Below are 20,733 nucleotides of genomic sequence, written 5' to 3' on the forward strand. Positions count from 1 at the left end.
TACTTATCTTGTGTAAAAAGTGCTGACCCAGCTCGTTAGTGCATGGGCCTAACAACACCAGGGTTGTGATTTCAATCCCCATATAGGCACTTCAGCTAAGAATGGTCCTCGTGGGTCCCTTCCAAATGGGAATATTCTGTGAAATAACTAGGCTTCTGTTTGGGGAGTTTGGTGGTTTGAGTAAATTTTTTTTGGTTGTTGGTTATTAAGAAAGAACTGCTGTATTTAAATACACAAAAGTGTCTTGTTTTTTCACACGGAGAGACTGGAAGACGCCTGGTTTCAGTTGACTGATCCGTTAAGCACGCTCCTGCCGGCCGTAGCGGCTCTAAGCCGGGCCCAAGTGACAGCTGCTCCGCACGTAAACCACCGATGAAACACCCGGCAGCAAAGTCTTCCATTTATGAGCCACCGTTCCCAGTCCGTCTCACAAACCTCAAGGATCACTTCCAGTTCCTCTTCCAACTCGAGGGCTCCAGTGTACGGCGCTGCTCTGCCGCGACGGAGGATTCCCCGGGGTGCTCGCCCAGCAACGGAGCCACGCCAAGGCCACACGGAGGCGGCTCTGCCTAGCGCGGAAGGGCCGGGCGCCGCCCCGGGAGGCTGCGGGTGCTCTCCCTGCTGCTGCGCTCTCTGCTGCTGCAGCGGAACTTCTCGGGACCATGGTGCAGCTTTATAACCTGCACCCCTTCGGGTCGCAGCGAGTAGTGCCTTGCAAGCAAGAACCGGCGCTCTTCTGCTGCGGCCAAGACGTGCTGTTCGTGGCCAGCAAGGCGGCAAGCTGCAGGGTGGAGGTGTTCGCCGTGCGCGAACAGGGCCGCTGCGAGGCCCTGGGCTCCTTCGCCACGCTGGGTTCGGTGCTGCGCATGGCGCACAGCTCGGCAGGTCAGTCCCGGCGATTGCTGGGTCTATGAGTGCTCTGTGTCCGTGGGCCGGGCGGGGGGTGGTGGGGCTGCGGGAGGCGCGCGACGGAACAAACCCTCTCGGGCTCCGCCGCGGGAGGAGGACCTGGCCTTCCCCCTCAGGCTCCCCCCCCAGGCTCCTTGTGAGCCGGAGGTGGGGTGCGCCTGCTGGAGCGGGCTGGCCAGCGGGCCGAGCCGGGAAGCGCGGGCCGCTCCCAGCGCCGGCAGGGCTCGAGTCTGCCGAGGGAGGGTGGGAGCCGCATCTCCTTTCGTCTTCTGTCTCCGCCTCGGTTGCGGCCTGCGCACTCGATGCTGCTTTTCGTGGGATTTTGTTGTTGTTTTTTGTTTGTTTGTTTTGTTGTTGTTGTTTGTTTGTTTGGGGTTTTTTTGTTTGTTTTCAGAGCACGGAGTGGGTGGTCTTTCCAGCCCATTCCAAAGCTCTTCATGAGTCTATTGGTCTATTGTTTTCCATGGTCTGTAGAGAAAAAACATTTCCTTCATTAATGGATATGAGAAGGCAGAGGGTGGGAGGAACCTTGTATGCAATCACAACTTGTAGGGAGAATTCACATAGGAATTACTTTTGACCTACATCTGTAAGTCCTTGTTGCTTCTACTGATGCGTGAAGTGTGTGCTACCCAGCAAAGAAACTTACACTTTTAGAGAAAAATTGGTGAAAACTGTTTTGGAATTTTTTGTAAGAGTTGAGATTTGAAGATGTTCTTTGTAACATACTACAGCAGGTAAAGAGCTCAGAAAATGTAATCTGTTTTTTAATGATGTATCAGTATGACTGCTTTCTTTTAAGGAGATTATGTGGTGACAATTGAAGAAAAAAGCAAAACGACTTTCCTAAGAGCATATATGAACTGGAGATGCATGTCTTCAGGGAGTTCTCGTGTGTGTGTTCGGATGGTTGGTCACAAGATAGAAGAGTCATACAGTGAAACCTTAAAAGAACAGATGTCAGTTGTTGAAATGCCACTTTCAGATCCTCCACTGTGCATTTCATGTTGTTCTGTGAATGGAGATCTTCTTGTGGGCTGCAAGAATAAACTAGTCATGTTCTGTTTGAAATACCATGTCATAAACCAGAATTTGACTGTGTTAGATTTTGAACGCTCCTTAATTTTGCACATTGATAACCTCATTCCTGCTGAAGTTGCATTTTGTGCCAGACATATAGCCATAACAACAGAGCTGGATGTTCTAATCCTGAAACTGGAATTGGTCCAGCAAAGTGCAGACAGGACACAGCAATGTGCTCAGGGAGTCAGCGCACCACAAAAAGCTGAGGATGGAGGTAGGTGCTGAATTATTATTTTTTTTTTAATCTCCAATAATCTGCTAATTGATTCCCATTGTTGTAAAGGTAGTCTTGAACAAGGTCTTTGATCTTCAGAAAGTATTTCCAGGTTGTCCCATCACTGACTATCAGCTGAATGTTCTAGAGCACAAAAAGTTGTACCGACTTTTTGGTAACATTTGTTGGAGGTAACATTTCAAACAAATATGCCATCATGCTGCACACTTAGAGGATAGTACAGCCTCTGCAGACACAGAATCAGGTCCCTGTTTAGGGTGTGCCAAATTAAAGGGGTAGTAGTTCAGTGTGCTGTGCTCAGAAAAGTTATTCTATCAGTGTCACTGATACACTGTGTAAGTAACTGGCTTACACAATTAAGAATGTTTTTATTGTGATGCCTGTGTACTTTTGTAACTGTTAGGCTCAGAACCTGTCATAATCAAGCGAATTCTCCTTTTACAGTCCTTTATCTTATTTGAGGATTTGGTTTAGAATTCTAGAAATCCCAGAAACAGATGTATGTTTCATTCCTGTGTATTACAGGATATCAATCCATGTGTAATCAATTATCAATTCCCACTTTTCAAAATGTATATGTATCAGATCAACACCAACAAACCTTAGGAAGGTCCTTTCTTTATAATTGAAGAAACTTAAAAGGATGTTCCATTAGAAGTGGAAAGTGTACCTAGAAAAAATTTAAAGGTTAGACTTTTCACATCGGGGTAATATAAATGCAGTGTTCTTCACTGAGTGAAGATGGGTCTTTTCTATAAAGATAAAGGCGTTGTGCTTCTAGTGGTTTTTATTACTAAAAATTATGTAGAAAAGTTCCTGTTACTTCCTCACTGTTACTAGGATTTGCTTTCCAGGACTTAAGTTAAAGATAAAACAATTTCCTGTGATAACTGGCTTTGCCTTCTCAAAATCTCTTCAGCCAAAAGTCAGCATTTTTTGATGACCAGCCATTTGTGAAATTGGTTGCCTTTGACTCACCTTCTGATGAACAGTTTACATGTTTTATTTTTTATTCCAGAAATCTTGACTCTTTAAGTATTCAGACTGTTGAGGCTTAAGTAGGAATTGTTCCCACTTTCTAGTATGGCTGTTTTCAAAATCTTGTGGTTTGAGGAAGCCAATGCTAGCAAGGTAGCTGTAATTGGAGAGTTTAATTGATATTATCATACTATTTTCTTACTGCTGCATGGATTGGTTTGAACAATTAAGATAAAATTTTCATTGCTCAGGTGTGAAAGATGAAAGTCCTCCAACACATCCTTTACAGCTTGAATTAGATGAGTTCATCATATGTCAGAAGCCAGTGGAACTGCTTGGGGAAGAAAGTAAGCTATGTGAGATACCTGTCACACTGGAATCCACAGAGTTACCTACAGAAGACACAAAGCATTTCCAAGTGCAGTATCTGCTTTTCAGGTATTACAGACATATTTTCCCTTTTAAGGGTTAATTTATTACAAAAAGCCAAACTGAGTTGTGTGTTTTGTCTTTTTGAAAGGAAACTCCTGGTATTTTGACTTCTGGGGTTTTTATAAGGTTTGGTGTTTCTTTTGAACTGAGGAAGTTATGGGATACCTAAGAAACCCCATTTTTTAGTATATTGGAATATTTCACTTGGAAGGGATCTGCAGCAATCATCTAGTGCAACTGCCTGACCACTTCTGGGGTGAGCCACTGTTAAAGCGTATTACTAAGGGCACAGCCCAAATGCCTCTTTAACAGTGACAGGTCTAGGGCAACAACCACCTCTCTAGGAAGCCTGTTATGTCTTTCAAAATTCTTGGTAAGAAAATGCTTCTTCATATCAAGTTTGAACCTCCCCTGGCACAGCTTTGAGCCTTTCCCAGGTGTCTTGTTCCAGGATCCCAGGGAGGAAAGTTCAGCACCTGCCTTTCCAGGTCCCCTCCTCCAGAAGCTGATTTAGTCTTCCTTTTTAATTAAAATTTCTATCAAAAGCTGAGGAAGAATTGATGTCAGGGTCCAACAGTGAATTCCAAAGCAAAGCAGGGAAAAGGATGTCACATAATAGGAAAAAAATAGTATTAGAGATGGCATGATGTTCCATATAGCTCAGTGGACTAAAAAGAAAGAGGACAAAAAAAGTTAAATTGAGGTCAGAATCAGTTGTGGGATTTCTTTAGTTATGTTGTGATGTCAAAATTTGACATGCATCTTACAGACAAGCAAAGAGAGGATTGTGGTTGCAGGAACTCAATAGAGTTCTATCTAGCTGTGCCATGTGCTTCTTGGCATTGCTGTGCTAATGGCATTGGTAGTAGGAGCGTGCATTCTTGTTGAGTGTTAAAATATGAGCTATGTAGCCAGTGCTGTTTACTTGTCCAAGGTATATCATCGTAATTTCTCACTGCAGTCCCATGTTGTTTCAAACTTCTTTCCTAGACGTTTTGCACCCGATCAGTCGCCTTTTGGGTTTTGTGAAGAGACAAAGTTGCACTCTATTCAACTGCTTCCTGTATACCAGACAGGTATATGGATATGTATGAATGCACAATGGACTGTGTCACAGGAGACTTGTGAAAGGAAAGAGCTTCTTTGTGTATCCTGTTTTGTACACTGCATGATTTCTGTATGATTTGTTTTTAAATTGAGATATTTCCTCCCTTTTTAATGATTTAAACTGAGCTTCTGTTAACAAAATAATTACATAAACCTTGAAATAAAATACCAATTCAACACAGCGAAAGTGTGACTATATCAGCTTTTATCAGTTCTTTACCGATAAATTTTGTGTTGCAAAGCAGTCACTCTTTACGTTGCATTAATAAAATTCTACTTAGTGTTACAAGACAGTAGACTGCCACTCAGCCAGCCAAGGAAATCAGAATAGTAAACCTTAATAATCATCACTAAGATACTAGTTACCATTCTGAAGGGCCTTAATTAAAACTGGAAGGGATTAATGCAGATTTGAGGGGTTCACTAGTTCAAGCCCCGAAAGACCTGTGGAAAAATTTAATGCTCTATGTTTGCAATCAGATTTCACAGAATCACAGAATGTCCTGAGTTGGAAGGGACTTACAAGGACCATCAAATCCAGCTCCTGGCCCTGCAGAGGAGAACCCCATGAATCCCACCAAGCGCTTGAGAACTTCTTCCAAATGCTCCTTGAGCTGTGACAGGCTTAGGCTTGATCACTGGCCTGGGGAGCCTGTTCCAGTGCCTGACCACCCTCTGGGGGAAGAACATTTTCCTAATACCCAACCTAAACCTCCCCTGACAAAGATTTATGTCATTCCTTCAGGAACTGTATGTAGAATGCTCTTGGGTCTCTCTTCAGTCTCCTCTAGGCTGAACAAACCAAGCCCCCTCAGCCACTCTTCCTATGGTCTCCCCTCCAGCCTCTTCACCATCTTTGTAGCCCTCCCTTAGTCTCTTCTCTAATAGGTTTATATCCTTCTTGTCTTGTGGTGCCCCAAACTGCCCCCAGGACTCAAGATGATGCTGCCCCAGTGCAGAGCAGAGCGGGGCAATCAATCCTATCCCTGCCCCCTCAGCAATGCTGTGCCTAATGCATCCCAGGATACGGTTGGCCCTTGACTTTTACTGAATTAATTTAGTTTGAGATGATTTACTGTCTGCTAAGTAGCAATGCCTCATTTAACTTGCAGCTGGCTGAAAAGAATGAGCTACTTGCCATTTAACTCCAGCTGTCTTATGCTCTTGTGTGATTTACAAGCTTTGACAGGAGGATCTGTAGAATACGATTACCTGCTAAAGTGGCATCCTAATAAATTCTGCCATTTCCAGTCTTTCCTTCCCTTAAGAAATGACCTATTTTTTTTGCAAGCTGCAGCTCTGGATGACCATTCATTCCAACTTAAAAGTAATTGTCTAAGATCAGGCTTTCAGTCCATGAATGCTTAGCTGTGGTGAATTTAGGACTCTCTAATGCTGTTGCATCTATAGAATTTCTTCACATGGGTGCTACATCCATATTTTTGTGAAAATGCCTCCAAATGAGATAACATGTCACTCAGTTTTTTGACATGTGCACTGAACTTCATATAAAACATCTTTTTAGTAGCTACTATGAAAACTAGTCTGCAGCTTGGGCAGGTATGAATGTATCTTTTAGACATCAGGCTTGGAATGGAATTGCCAGGTTTTTATTTGTGAAGTACATAAAATGCCTTTCTCATTGTTACATCTAGGAATTTCTGCAACAACCTGTGAGGAAACGGAGAACAAGAGAAAACTTCTGAATCTCTTCTGCTTTTTCTCTTTACCTCATGTTGGATATCTCTACTCTATTGGGAAGTTAGTAGAACTAATTTCCATTTACCAATATTCAGAGAAGTCAGAGCAGGCAGTCCTCACTCCACAGTTCCTGCACGTCATTACAAGGTATTATGTTTATGGTTTTACTCGTAATATTACTATGTTTCTTTATGCTGCTGTCCTTTCTAATTTTTTTTTTTTTTACCCTCTGATAATTCCTTCATAGCCTCCTGGAAATGTCTGGGCAGGCTCATGTGCCTAGTTCAGCATACCACTCATGCTTGGGTTTTTAAGCCCATTTCTTTAATGATTCACTGTAGTCCTGGCTACTTGATTTTTGAAAATCTTAATTTCTTTCCTTCATTGTTGTGTTTTCTTCTTTTCATCTAGTCAGAACCTGCAGTGTTTCACAGTTCGATGCAGTGCTGCAGCAGCTCGTGGTGAGGATCCATATATTGACACGACCATGAAGGTATATCATATATCATACCTTATATCATATATCATACCGTATATCATATAGTGAAGGTACACTTCTCATTACCTCACTAATAGAATCGGGGTAGTGCTATAGCACTTAGTTGACTTATGTTTTGAAATCCTGTTAGTTTCTGGCGGCTGAACCAATTATATATCATACCAAATGAATTACATGTTGTATTTTGGAGGTCTACAGATGTCCCAATGAAACAATTTATTATTGCCATGTAAAATTCTAGACCATTAGTAGAATATTTTAAAAAACATGAAAAGCTATGACATCACTTATTTTTTAAACTAAATTCCATGCTTTTCTCTATAAAACTGATTGAAGGGTTTCAAGTTTTTGAGTTTTGTTTTATTGTATGATGTTTCTCTCTTAGGTGTCCTTGAAAAACCAGTTTCTCTAAGAGGCATATGGGCAATCAAACAAGTCTGCTACCAGATACTTAGGGTGTGATTTTTTAGGAAGAGGGCTTTTGATCCTTGGAGATCAAAACTTTGCCCCTTCCTTAAGTTGCTTATCAGTAAAAATCTATTGAATATAAAGATTGGGATGCACATTAATAGTAGTAGGAAAGATAGACAGAGGTGTATTTTAAGATAGCATTTAAGGATTTCTTCTGAGTGCATACACAACAGACATAAAGAAGCCATAGGACAGTAGAAGTTTTATAAAATTTTCAAGAGCCAAACATGTATTCTCTGTTCCAGACAGCTAATACCAGCACACAATCTCAGGTGTGACACAATCTCACCTGTCGATTCTCCAGTCTCAGCTTTCTGTGTTTTCACAGTGGGTTACATTGAAATCCATCACAGTTCCTCCAATCAGTCAACAGACTGCCTCCTGTGTCTGTAGGAGTTTTGGAGAGGTGTGAAGGCTGCAGTTCTACACAGATTTCTGTGCTGCAGCTTGCCATCCACAGTGTGCCCACCATTTCTGGCATGGATCCCTCCATGGGCTACAGTACCTCAAGAGGTGTCCCTGCGCTGGTGTGAGTCCTTCATGGGCCAGTTTCCTCATGGGTGTCCCTGCCCCAGTGTGGAGTTTGAAGTGTTATAGTGGTTGTTTTTATTATTTGCTGTTAGTATTTTTCCTGCTGTTTTTTAAAACCAGTTTTCAAGCCGCCTCATTTTGGGTCTCACTAGTTCAAGGCAGTCTAGACCACTGGACACCTCCACCTCTTACAAGAAATGTTGAGGTGACTTCAAAAAGCAGGTTACACATATAATGCTGTGTTGTCTTGTTTCACTGCATATGTTAATTTTTAAATGTAGTGTTTTATCTTTTTAGAGCTGCAAATTTGGAATATTTCTGTGCAAATGAGGTTGCATTTTTCAGTTTATAGTCCAGTACAGATGACAGCACATGTTTTACATGAAAATTGCATATAGAGCAAATCGGGGAAATAATACTGTCTATGTAAGGTAACAACAGGCAAGCAAATATAATACTTCTTTCTGTAATTGCTTTTTTAAGCAACTGAAATCAAGGCTTTTATAAACAGGCAGTTTTTTGTAACTTGGCCAAATTCAAACTACAAAGGATAGTTTTCTGCATTAGGCATACTCAGATTCAAGTATTTTGAGAAACATAGCTGAAAATGTGCAGTTGTTTTGACGAGTGAAATAATTTTTATCCCACTCATTATTAAGTTACTCTTGTTAGGCATTTATGAGTATTTTTGTTCTTGCTTAAATGAAGCACTCAGGAAAGACAGTGGATGTTTTTATTGTCAGATCATTGTACAGTGGTTATTTTTTTTTTCTGAGTCATTTAAAAACTTAATGTACATTACCAAGTGAAATTACAAAACTGTCATTTTCCTTTGTAGGCTTGTCCACCTGTCACACTGGATGTCTGTACATTAAGAATGCAGCTTTTTATAGGACCGAGAGCTATCTGTCATTTCAAGAACCATATAATTCTTTTGACTAAGGCTGACACTGAAGATATTACTGAAAGAAGAAAGCCTACAAGAAGGATGCTGTAAGGATTTGTGTCTTTTAGGGAGATGGTACTTGTAGTTCCGCATACAGTGCTGAACCTGTGGATATTGCAATTTAAGAGTGGTTCCTCTGTTGAAAAACTCTTTAGAAATAATTGCCTTCTTAGCGATTAAGAGGAGCAGTCAAGCTTTTTTTTCCAATTCTATTGTATTTACTGAGAGAAGAAATGAGCATAAAGTCACAAATGCTTGAAATCAACAAAAAGTTAAAAGAACATTAGTAAGAATTTATCCTGAGAATTAAAAAAATATTTATCTTAAGAAAAAAATGTAGAGTAACAAAAATATGTAGTGCCAAATCTACAGGTTACAAAATATGCTACAGCAGAAAATGAAATATCTTATCTTTGGCTAATGGTTCTTTCCAAGAAAGTTGAGAACATCACTGTAATTATCCATGACAAAAGTTGACTTTGCCCCAGGCTACTGTTGTAACATGTTTGTAGCCAGAGGCATATATGACTTTTTACAAATTGACTTTTTACAAATTTCTGTAGAAACTGCTATTCCCTTGCCATTTTGGGGGGCTTTTCATAAAACAGCTAAGCAGCTATTCTGAACAGCTGTTCAGAATCCACATTTATTAAAGTCAGTTTAAGTTAATTAACAAGCGTGGGAGACAGCTTTAGTTGATTGAGGTGTTATTTGAACCAGTATTTCTTAAAGCCTAGAGCAGACATTATTCAGAAGATAAGGGAAAGCCTGTCAGGAAAAATGACTACTCAAAATACTGTAGTTTTCTTGTATAAAGCCTGTTTTCTGCCAGTTGTATTGTTTCAAGTATCCTAATTGGCATTTGAAGAAGACACACCTTCACCTTCTGTAAAGAATGCAAGTTGAACAAATACTAAGCTACGTAGCATCATAATTTGAAAATAAAGATATAAACATCTTTACATCTGTACAGTTAAAATAAAATTAAAAACCAGAACAGAAAGAGTCTGTTTTCCTACAGTGTTTTTAACCCTCAAGGCTTTATAGACTGAGACATTTTAGAATGAAAGCATTCTGATACCTCTATGCAGTGTCTTGTCAAACACTTAGATAGAGCTGCACAGGCAGACACACACTAAGTCCTTACAGGAGATTAAATAGCTAATTTAAATTACTTAACTGTGCAAGGTCTGATTGGATAAGGCCCTGGGCAGTGTGACCTGTTCAGTGGGTGGTATCCCATGCCTATGACAGGGGTGATCTAGAACTAGATGATCTTTAAGGTCCAAGCCAAGCTATTTTATGATTCTGTGATTCCTAATACTCCCTGTGTTAAGCACAGGAGATGTAGTGGACAGTTCTGATGATAACTCTTACGTATGAACATGCCTATCCCTGCTTTGTTATTAGCCAGTATGACTTAAATTCACAGCTTAACTCTCCAGCACTTACTGGTCTGCAAACATGCCTATTTATGCATTTGAATTATGAAATGAGTGGGGTTTTTTTAGTTGCATAGTGTTTATTTCAACACTGACAACTCTTTTCTCTAGTTCCAGAAAGGCTGACAGCATCAAATCCAGAACAAATTCTGAGTCAGAGCCTGGTTGGAATTTATATATTATAAACACTGTTTCAACAATTCAGCTTTACAGAGAAATGGTATTGCCCTGCTTTTGTTTGCTAACTAAAAATAAGTACTGTTAATTAATCTCTGATATATGTCATTGCTGAATCTAGTGTAATGTATTTATTGTGACAAGCCCATAATCCTGTTTCAAACAGCTGCTGTCCTTATTAGAATTGTTCCTGTATATTCTTAATTTTTGTCAGCAGACTAAGTGTATCCTGTGTCTGTTCTAGGTAGATTATAGCAGAACTTATGAAAATGTTAAAACTGAGAGCTGCATCCATCTTCTAAGTGAGGCTCACTTACTGATCAGAGCAGCTATAATGGACCCTCATTTCCTTAAATCAGATGAGAAGGAAGATCTTCTAAGAGCATTCAGAGAAAGTTGTGCCTTCTTAGGGGACTGCTACAGCAGGTATGTTTTAGATGTCAAAGTGGCATAGGTGAGCTCTATTTCCCGTAGTGTAACCTTAAAATGAAAATCCGTAATGCTCTGCTATTTTATATTAGTAATGCTATGCTATTTTATATTAGTATTGCATGTGTAATATAAACTTCTCTGGTTTTACAAAACCAGCTTAATGTAGTCCTCTCTCCAGTATTTGGTTGTCTTTATTGTCATTAAATAGAATTCAATTATTCAGAATTATGTTGAATTCAGCAGAATTATGTTAAATGTGAACATATATTTAGGTAACTGATGTACCTGCAACTTTGTTTGATGTAGTTTTAGTTCTTACAAAGACTGATGGCAAAAGCATTGCCCTAAGTTGTTTTTTTTGGTTTTTTTTTTTTCTTCCTCTCTATTTCCTTCAGGTTTGACACAAAGGATTACCACCTTGCTTTGCCATACTACAGAATGTCAGGTTTATCAATGACTGAAGTTTTAAAGAGACTGGTTTCAGAAGGTGATGAAATACAGACATATGAGAGAGGATTTATATTTTACTTAACTCATTCTCTTAATGAAGACTCAAGTGAAGAATTAAGTAAGGTAGAAATAAGTTGCTGTATTTGTAATCTGCTAATCTAGTTCTGATTTTAAGAATTGTGTATCAAATATTAATCACTTTCCCTTTGAAAATGTTGAGCTGCTTTTTTCGTTTTACAGCTATTCTTTTTCACATTATTTTTATTTTCCTATTTTTTCTTGAATATCAAGCAGCATCTGTGATGCTTTGTACTGCTCTCAAGCAACATCTTACAGGTTTCATGATGCATGTGGCTGTGATCTGGTTGCCACTTGCACAGAGACAGTTCTATTTTAGGAAAGCCCTGCCTCAAATTTCTGTCATCTCTCATTTCTGTAGCAAAACAAACTGTTTCTTTGATCATTGCTTAATTGTACAGATTACTAAAAACAATTCATTTTGGTGGTAGATGTTCTCCTAGCATACGAGAATATGCGTTGAATCACTACCAGGTAGAAATCCTTTACTTTTACCAGTAGGGAGGAGAGTGGCAGGAGAGGCACAGTGATTTGATAGCTAAGCTGAACTTGTCTGTTTGAAAAAAAAATACAAACAAACCAGCCACAAAAAACAAAACAACAGAACTGCACTGCTTTCATATGTCATAGAAGAATGTATATCTGAAAAGGTCTTAACTGTCAAATGACTTTTGTTTCAATAGGAATCAGGAAATAAAATTCTCCAGATATTCTATCACGCGGACCCTGTGCAGCTGCCTCATATCCTTTGCAGTCCCAGCATGAGAAACATATGTCCTTTGACAGCTGTGAAGTATCTTCAGAAAGTAGAAAAGACGATGCCATCAGTAGTCCTGACACTTACTAAGGCTTTCTTGGCTCTGAAAATGGGAGACCTGACAATGTATGAACATGAAATGGAGTCCTATAGGGAGGTAAAGTATGCCAAGAGCATGAGCTATTAATGCTTTACAAATTCTAAGTCAATAGTTTGACTTGTAGTTGCATTTTACAGTAAAAGAAACTTCTGATCACTCCTCTTCCCCAAATATACTGTGTAGACTCCACGGAATGTCTGTAGCAACAGTAGAACAAAGGGTTAACATACACTGGGACTGTACAGTTTGCCCTGCAGGTAGGGTAGTCTTGTCTTGGTGAAGACTTACAAAATTAGCAAGTTTTGAAGCTCTTAATTCTTGATCAATTAGATGCTGTTTTACTGCAGAGTGTACTACAGAGTGTAACCAACTCTGCCAGTGCTCTTTAGCTGCATAGGAGGATTGTATAGTAGCATTTCTACGTCTCTCCACCTGAAATTAGTATGTGATATGCCCATCAAAACACCATCTGTATGCAAACAGCCATTCTAAAACTGCTCTTGAACAGAATATTTGTCCATTGTGCTCACAAACTGAGGTTTCTCTATACAATTTCACATCTTCGGTGGAATCAAAATACTTAACTCTTATTAAGACTAGATCAGAACCTACTTCAGAGCTATTAAAGTAAGAATTCCTCTATAACTGAGGGTAAAAATGTTATCTCTGCCATAGTTCTTCACATGTGTGAGGTCAGTCTGTAAATTGCTTCTTGTTGAGTTTGTTCAGGACTGTGGAATATTCAAAGTTTGAAACAGAGACTTTTTCTTATAGTGTGGTATTGGGAGTCTACACACTTTTAAAATAAATGGATAGCTGCTTCAAAATTAGATACCATACTTTGGTGGAAGAAGTCCTGCAGGGTTTTTAAAGTAAGCTGTTTTCGAATTGCAAGGTGGGAACTGTGGGGAGCTGTTTCAAAAATTATATTCAGTAACACCTGCTTTTGCAGCATGATCAAGTGAAACTGCTGTGTTGTGAGCAAACATACACTGCATAGATGTTATATGAATATAACATCTTTGAGAATAATAAGATGGCTTATGTTTGAGTGGTTTTGGTTGGATTTTCTTCCTTTCTAATCTGATCTATTAAATATGTTCTGTTGTACTTCACCTTTTAAAAGGCATTTTATTTCAAAATAGAAAAAAAAGCCATTTTTCAGAAGGCTAATCTGATTTTTTTTTCTAGGTTTGCCTTATGTTTCTTATGTAATTAATTTAATTTAATTAGGCATTATTTTTTCCACTGTCTTTAAAATGGGAATAATATGTTTTTAGACTTGCCTTCAAAATCACTCACATAACTCAAAACAGCTTCTTGTTGCACAAAGTGTAGCATATTTTGATCATTGTTTCAGGGGTATTTTCAAAATAAAAATCACACTTTAGGAAAATATTCTACTGAAATTTAGCAAAGTAGCCTCTTGAAAAGTCAGCCAGTGATTTTTCAAACCACCCTGTATATCAAATGTCTTGGATTTCTTTGCGGTAATGCCATCTTTCCACAGCATATTACTTTCAGTGTTTAGGCACAAGGCCTGTTTTTCAGGGGTTGCTGCTCCCAGAATGTGATTTGGAGCTCTGTCTCTGGAGAGCTGCTCTATGAATTGCAGAAGGGATTTACTTTCTTCCCTGACTACTTCCATCTAAATTTCACTGCCTGAGAAAATACTGAGTTTACTGAGTAGAATAATCTATATATTGAATTCTTCAACTGATTTATGTCTAATTATGTTTGTAGACAACACTGGCTTGCGGCTTCATTGGGCAGCCACGACTCCTGCAGCAGCGTAAGGAAGGAATTGTTTTGCCAACTGAGTTTGCTGTTCACCTGAAGGAGATGCAGCCTGGTTTACTGGTGGCTGCCACTGTGGCTTTACATGAGAACAGTAAAATTGAACTAGAAGAAGCAGATACCTTTTTCAAGGTTGGCCTGTGATCATGTTTTTGCTTCTGTTTTTTTCACAGTGACGTTGTGGAAAAGAAAAGCAGCCTCAGTTGCTCCTCCACTCACATTTCAGAATTTCTTCAGAAAGAGCAAGATGAGGGCTGGAGATATTCTAGTCATGATAGATGGTTACAGAATCAGACTGGACCTTCTGAAATGAAATACTGGTTATGTAAAGAAAAAAAAATCCATTAAGTTCTTTGCTTTTACCCTATCATTTCAGTACCCTGATCTCAGAGCCCTTTCAGTGGCTTTCTAGTGATTGAGCTTCCTAAGGCCACTGAACTGTAACAGAATTTAGATAAGTTAATTCCATAAGCTTCTTTTAAAGAAATCTTTAGAATTAAAACATACTTCTAAAGACTAAGGCTCAAATATGAAAGTATATAATGTTCTGATGATCTGTATAAATTGGTGAAAGAAAAGTGTATGTCTGCAATTTATGAGAAGAAATACTAACAGTTTTTCTAGCGTCCCTGAAGTTTTCTTTCTTTCAGCTGGGAATAGACAAACCTTTTTTTCTTTTTTCTGTAATGAATAGCAACACTTGGGTTAAAACATGTGTGCGTTGCAGTCTTTACTGTATCTCTAACTGTGAGAGACCCCTATTAAAAAGAGCAAGTCATGAAGTTCCAATTAGAATAAGAGTTGTTGTTTAAAACCATTTGGAAACCAAATAAAGATCTTTTTTGCTGGCACAGCAGATCTGAAAACATCTTCCTTATGGGTCCTACCATGATACCCAGCTGACTACACAGCTGATCTTATCATGTACTATAGAGACTTCTTTTGGAGACACCTACTTGTTTATAGGCATATGTAAAAATCCTCCTCATTAGTAGTCTGTAAATACTTGCTGACAGTTGTACTGACATTTCTGGCAGTGGAGTAAGGCTTGAAAAAGAAATCAAATCTGTTGGTCAGAATTCATTACCTTAAAATAATTTAATGGACTTTTTACTTTGCATAGCAGTGTAATACATAGAATCACAGGACAAAAAAAGGAATCAAAATTCTGCTTCTAGTAAAAGTGAAAAACTGTTCCTCCTGTCTTTTCAAACTTCTGCTAATAACCACCATAGTCTAAATTGCTGTCTTCTATCATTTTTGTTCTTAGATGTTGTGTAATAGCATTGAAAACACTATTCCCCAGCTCCTGATGGATTTCTGGGAAGCTCTTCTTGTAGTGTCCTCTAAGGAAGATATACTTCAGGAGCTGCTATTGAGAGTTACTTCTCAGTATGTTTGGAGAATATCAAGGAAGCAACTTCCTGAGACCAAACCATTGAAAACAACAGAAGATCTAGTAAGTTGTAAACCACACAGAGGAGGTTTTAGGACTGCAGTGTTCCTCTGGAATCTATCCAAGTACCATCCTTAATATTTTAATTCTAGGCAGTTTATCTCTTAAAAGAAGCAAGACTGAAATCAAATAAGGTGGTGTGCAGTTACGAATTAGTATTTCTGTCTTTGGCCAGTCCTGCTCCTTGGGGACGTTTGCAAGTACACTTCCAACAGGAATCTCAGCTCTGGATAGAAATAAGGGTTAAAACTAAACAATGAGAATTTGTCAGGTGGATTAATTATGATTTTACAAAGCTAACTAAATGAGAAAATTTTGTGAATGATGAATTCTAAAGAGTTAGGAACAGGAAAGCTGAAATACAGAACTAAATAGAAGTTTCCCATTTATTTGTTATTAAATTGCATGAACTAGGAAAGAATGGGTAGGTGCTATTCTAAATTATGCTGTTTGAGATTAAAATTTACTTTACTCGCAGTGAGTTTCATACAGAACTTTCACTTACAGAAATGTTTCTTTTACTGCAACTTGATTCTGTCTTGTATAGATAAACTCCTGTAGTCATTTTGGGTTGATTGTCCCATGGGTATCTTCCATAATGTCAGTGGGATGTTCATGTGACAAAGACTACTGTGAAGACATCTCGAGACTACAGGTATGAAACAGGTATTACATCTTACTGCTTTATATCTTAGATCATTCTGCAAACGTTCATGTTTTTATGAACAACTTTCTCCAGCAGACTCTCTTCCTTCTTCCCCCCTAAATTATCCAAGTCAAAATACAAGGTCAGCTGAAATGATGGAGGAAAAAACTACTGAAGAGTTCTGTTGATAACAGTATTTACATTTGCATCTACTCTAAATTTGCTTTCTCAGCTCTCAGCAATATTTATTCAAGGAAGTATTATTTCAGGATTATTCCAGCAAGTAAGAGCTTCTGTCCTAAGGTTATGCTTAGAATTTTTTTGCAACGTTTGTCTTAAATGCAAATAATAATTTTTTTCTTGTCCTCAGTCTCTTTTATGTAGTCAGTCAATCAATATAGCTTCAGCTCTGCCTGTTTTGGAGCCCCTGACAGAGGCTGACAATGTCGGCCTCACCATCCGTGTTCTCTGCAATACCCATCTGGGCAAGTATGAGGAAGCCATTGACCAGCTTCTCAGAAGGTGTCCTGATGCACTTGTGTTCTACGCTCAGCATGAGCTAAAAGGTGACCATCAGGTGGGCTACTTTCAATACAGTTAATCACTATCATTTGGGTTTTTTTTCCTTAACTGAAACGCTGTATGCACATATGGACTCTGGATGGATCACATAGCCTAGCTTTCAGACAAAGTCAATTGCTTAGCTTGTGTTCAACCTCTTCTTTGTCATTTTAATTCCTTAACTCAGTCCCCAGTAATTTTAATGGAATATTTTTTCCTCCAGTTTCTTCTGCCACTTAGTCTATTCATTATAGTAAACTTAAAGCACAGTCTTTTCAGATGGCAGAGTGCCTCAGAAAAAAGAGTGATATGTTCTTTTTCTACTGTAAATGAAAAGCTACCTAGTTTCTCACTATGTTCTAAATTGTTTGTCAGTGTTTATAATGTGAAGTCTAGTACTAAACTAACTGATAAGAGAACATGGTCCTTCAAATAAAATTGCACTTAAATATGTTCTTCCTGTGTTCTAGTGACATCTTCTGATCTAGCAATCAGAATGTTACCAGTACAGTAGTGGAAAGATTATGTCTTTATGTCCCATTTTCCCATTAGGCCTCTATACAGTTTTAGAGTGGGAACTGATTTTATTCTAGTGTTCCAGGAATACAGGAGTTTATTTCCATTTCCCAGCAGAGCAATTCAATTAATTGCATGCAGCTCTGCTGACCAGAGTCAGCAAAGGTGATCTCCACCAGACAGATGTACTAGAACTCTATTCAGAACCAGATTTGAGCTTTTTATTCAGATCTGGAAGTAGTTTCTGTGATTGTTTCCACATTAGAGTAGAATGTGAAGTACTGAATCTAAACACAAGTGAAAGAAAATAGCTACCAAGTTTTAAAGGAGGAAAGAAATCCCTTTCCTTCTCTCCATTCTTATCTACATAATGGTACACAAAACCTAATTTACTACTACAGTTGCTGGAATGAGACATATCAGGGTCAGGAGGTGGAGCAATGCTATTCACCACCTTCCATGGAGCTGTTTTGAGAGAAAAAATTTCTATAGAGGTATGAGGGACACTATGTAAAGATTTTTGAGCAGGAAAAAGTTGCACTGAAGATTGAAAAACACAATATATGCTAAATTACTGCATGTCAAAGCAAGATATAAACTAATCATTGAGTTCATAATAACTGACTTGTATTTGTACACATCTGAGCTTAGTTCAGGGTATTTTTAGCAGGTCTTTCATACTCTTAATTGCAGTCTTTGATGATTTACACTTTTGCTATGGGGTTTTGTGGATTAGGCTCTGTGGTGGAACAAGCTGCTTCCTGAACTTTGCAAGAGAACTAGACTTACTGGAAATGACTGCCCTGTTCTTATTTCATCACTCAGAGGTAAATCAGATGGTTGTAACTCAACTCCAGGAGGCTTTGTACATCAGCTAACATTCTTAATAGCTGTTTGGACTAAGGACTACTGATACGATAGTTTGGAAAAAAAAGGCATCTTTTTCTTCAGTTAAAGCTAATGCAGTTTAGAAGCCTTTCTGGTCATCAGCACAGAATTCTGCAACATAGGCAGTGTAGCCTCATAAAAATCATGGCATTCATTTTGTATTGAAAACAGGTAAATTGTTGTAATCATACTCTTTCTGTATAGGTCAGGAATTAATTTAAAAATTAAATCAACACCATTTAAAAACCTACTAAACAGAGATAATTGTGATTGGTTTTTTTCTAGGCTAAATGACTCTATCATTCTTAGGTATTAGGCTGCTGTTGATAACACAGCAGGAGAGGCTTAAGTGTGTATTGATGATTAGGTCATAGACTGAAAAAAATAGTGTGTTAATACTAGAAGTAGAGAAATCCACCCTAATAATTCTGTAGTCCTATCGGTATGTGTTTTTTAAGAAGTTAATAATATTGTGTATTGTGAGGGGCCAGTGTGGTTGTTTTGACAAATTAGGACTATTAAGTAAGGCACACATATTGTTAAAAGTATGCCATTGGAATGCTTGAGAAGAACAGCATTGTGGGGTTGCATTGTGCAGCACAGGTTGCCACACTCTTATCATAAAGTTCTAGTTTCCCGTGCCAGCAGTTTTTCTTTGGATTTATTTTCATGCAGTAACTGTGCTGTAATTGCTTAAGAACATAGTGTTACACAGCTTGGTCTGAGAAGCTTCTTGCAAAGCATCCATCTTTTCAGGTAGTGTTGGGTTTGGCTACTAGTAAGATTTCTAGGGCTTGCTTTGCGTTTCATACAAAACATGTGAAATACTAGATCAGACTTCATTAGTGTTAGTGCCATGTGTAGACCTGATGAGTCAAGACAGAGGTATGGTTTTGATTAAAGTCATGATTTCAGTTTACTTTTTAGATTTCCTGTAGTTGTGTTTGCACCCAAATGGCTATGTCTCAAATTTCATTCTAGTTGCAATATTTAAATAATTTGATTACTTTAATTAATAATTATATTGTTAGTGCTTTGGGGTTTTTTCTTTGTTCTAAACTCAAAATACCTAAACAGTATTTTCTCCCCTGCTCTGAGCAGAAACTTTGTCGATTGTTGCAATGGAACTGGAGCTAAGGGATTTCCTCAGTCTTCTACCAGAGGATGGAACTGCAGCATTTTTTCTGCCACATCTTCTTCACTGTAGCCAGAGGAAGCTGCTGGCCTAAGACAATGACCTGTGGACCTGTTATCCACTCAACTACAAAGAATGTGCTGTAATAAAAAAGTCAATGAAACAAGCAGTAGAACTCTTTATAAGGTACTGTTGGACTCCCTTCACATACATCTTACATCAGCTACTGAAGTACAGCTGTTTCCTGAGGCAAAGCATCTGGTACCAAAGCAGCTAGGAAGTACAGACTCTACAGTACAACTGAACACACAGTGTTCACTGAAAGTAAAGTTGAAAGTCAGTCTTAAATCTTTGTTAGTTGGATCACTGAGCTAGGGAGGTTCAGGCATGTGTCTAACTGTACAAGTAAAAAGTGAGTCCCTTACTCTTCCAAGTGGAATTGGGCCCAACTGACTTGATATTGCAACACAGACATTTCCTTGAATTCTAGTTTGGAAAATCAGGCTGCTGCTCTGTCATCTTAGTTACGTACCCAGGCAAGTGTTGTACTGAAACCATTTTAATTTAGCAATTCACAAGAAAGGCTATTAATTAAAGAGAAGCAGAAATGGAAGATGCGGACTGTGGTTGTCTTGCTGGTCTTTGTTTTTTTGTTTTCTTTCTTCTGTTATGCTCAGTCAGTAGGCAGTATTTGAATTATCACTAGGCCATTCATCCAGCCAAAAACTCTTATTTCTTCTAGGGATTTTGGTAAGGATCTAGCATTTTGGTAAGCAGGTGCTTATGCATGTGTGTACTGATGTTTGTCTGTCTTGTGAGCAGAAAGCATCTTTCTGCTCCTTCAGAGCTGGAATTCAGTCATAATAAGCTGTCACAATGTTTATAACTTTTTAATTAATGTAGTTTGGGGTTTTGACAATGACGAAAAATACAATGACTCCCATGATCCCATCACCATCTAAACCATGTAAAGGCCTAATTAGCTGACAGTGACTCTATAAAAATGTTTTCACTGGAGTTGCAATGATATTTAAACCTGTAGAAGTCAGTCAGAAGAAATAATCTGTATTTCAGCAAAAATACATCAATAAAAAATAAAAAAAGATAAATCAAAATTAGTTTAACTTATTCACACAGCATTCCTGCTACAGGTTAAATGAATGATCTAATTTACTGGTAGGTGTTACGCTGGTTTCAGTATAATCTTTAAAAAAGACCAAAGTGATTTAGGCTTGTTACAGAGAAGCAATTTCATTCTTACAGGTATCTTGCTTTCCCTGCCTGTTTTATACATCTTTCCTTCTCATTTGGCACAGATCTAACATGAGTAGTTGGGTTATTGAAACACAACCATATCACTCTTACTGTTTTCATTTTTGACTAGCATCAGCCATACTCTAATACTG

General features: G+C 38.5%; 1 protein-coding gene across 6 annotated transcripts; it reads left to right on the top strand.

Moving 5' to 3' along the window:
* Positions 1–594: 594 nt before the first annotated feature.
* HPS3 (HPS3 biogenesis of lysosomal organelles complex 2 subunit 1) lies at positions 595–20,637 on the top strand. 6 transcript variants are annotated; one of them, XM_062499504.1, is made up of 17 exons: positions 595–885; positions 1,712–2,210; positions 3,473–3,643; positions 4,628–4,713; positions 6,400–6,592; positions 6,857–6,938; positions 8,785–8,939; positions 10,446–10,554; positions 10,756–10,937; positions 11,339–11,516; positions 12,155–12,385; positions 14,072–14,257; positions 15,396–15,584; positions 16,129–16,236; positions 16,598–16,804; positions 18,041–18,131; positions 19,294–20,637. In XM_062499504.1, exons 1-17 carry the CDS (start codon positions 663–665, stop codon positions 19,419–19,421), a joined length of 3,018 nt encoding a protein of 1,005 aa, XP_062355488.1. In that variant the 5' UTR covers positions 595–662; the 3' UTR covers positions 19,422–20,637. The 6 variants fall into 6 exon arrangements, 5 of the variants coding, with proteins under 5 accessions (XP_062355488.1, XP_062355487.1, XP_062355489.1 ...); XM_062499503.1 differs by having other exon boundaries at positions 1,712–2,206; positions 3,457–3,643; XM_062499505.1 differs by lacking the exon at positions 18,041–18,131 and having other exon boundaries at positions 1,712–2,206; positions 3,457–3,643.
* Positions 20,638–20,733: the final 96 nt, after the last annotated feature.

Source organism: Cinclus cinclus, chromosome 10, assembly GCF_963662255.1.
Source record: "Cinclus cinclus chromosome 10, bCinCin1.1, whole genome shotgun sequence".
NCBI lineage: Eukaryota > Metazoa > Chordata > Aves > Passeriformes > Cinclidae > Cinclus > Cinclus cinclus.

What these genes read in the sequence shown, in the direction of transcription:
- HPS3 (XM_062499503.1), top strand. Translation starts at nt 663, where the DNA reads ATGGTGCAGCTTTATAACCTGCACCCCTTCGGGTCGCAGCGAGTAGTG. An exon ending in GTGCAGTATCTGCTTTTCAG is followed by an intron (nt 3,644 to 4,627) that starts GTATTACAGACA and finishes CTTCTTTCCTAG; the next exon opens with ACGTTTTGCACCCGATCAGT. An exon ending in GCTTCCTGTATACCAGACAG is followed by an intron (nt 4,714 to 6,399) that starts GTATATGGATAT and finishes TGTTACATCTAG; the next exon opens with GAATTTCTGCAACAACCTGT.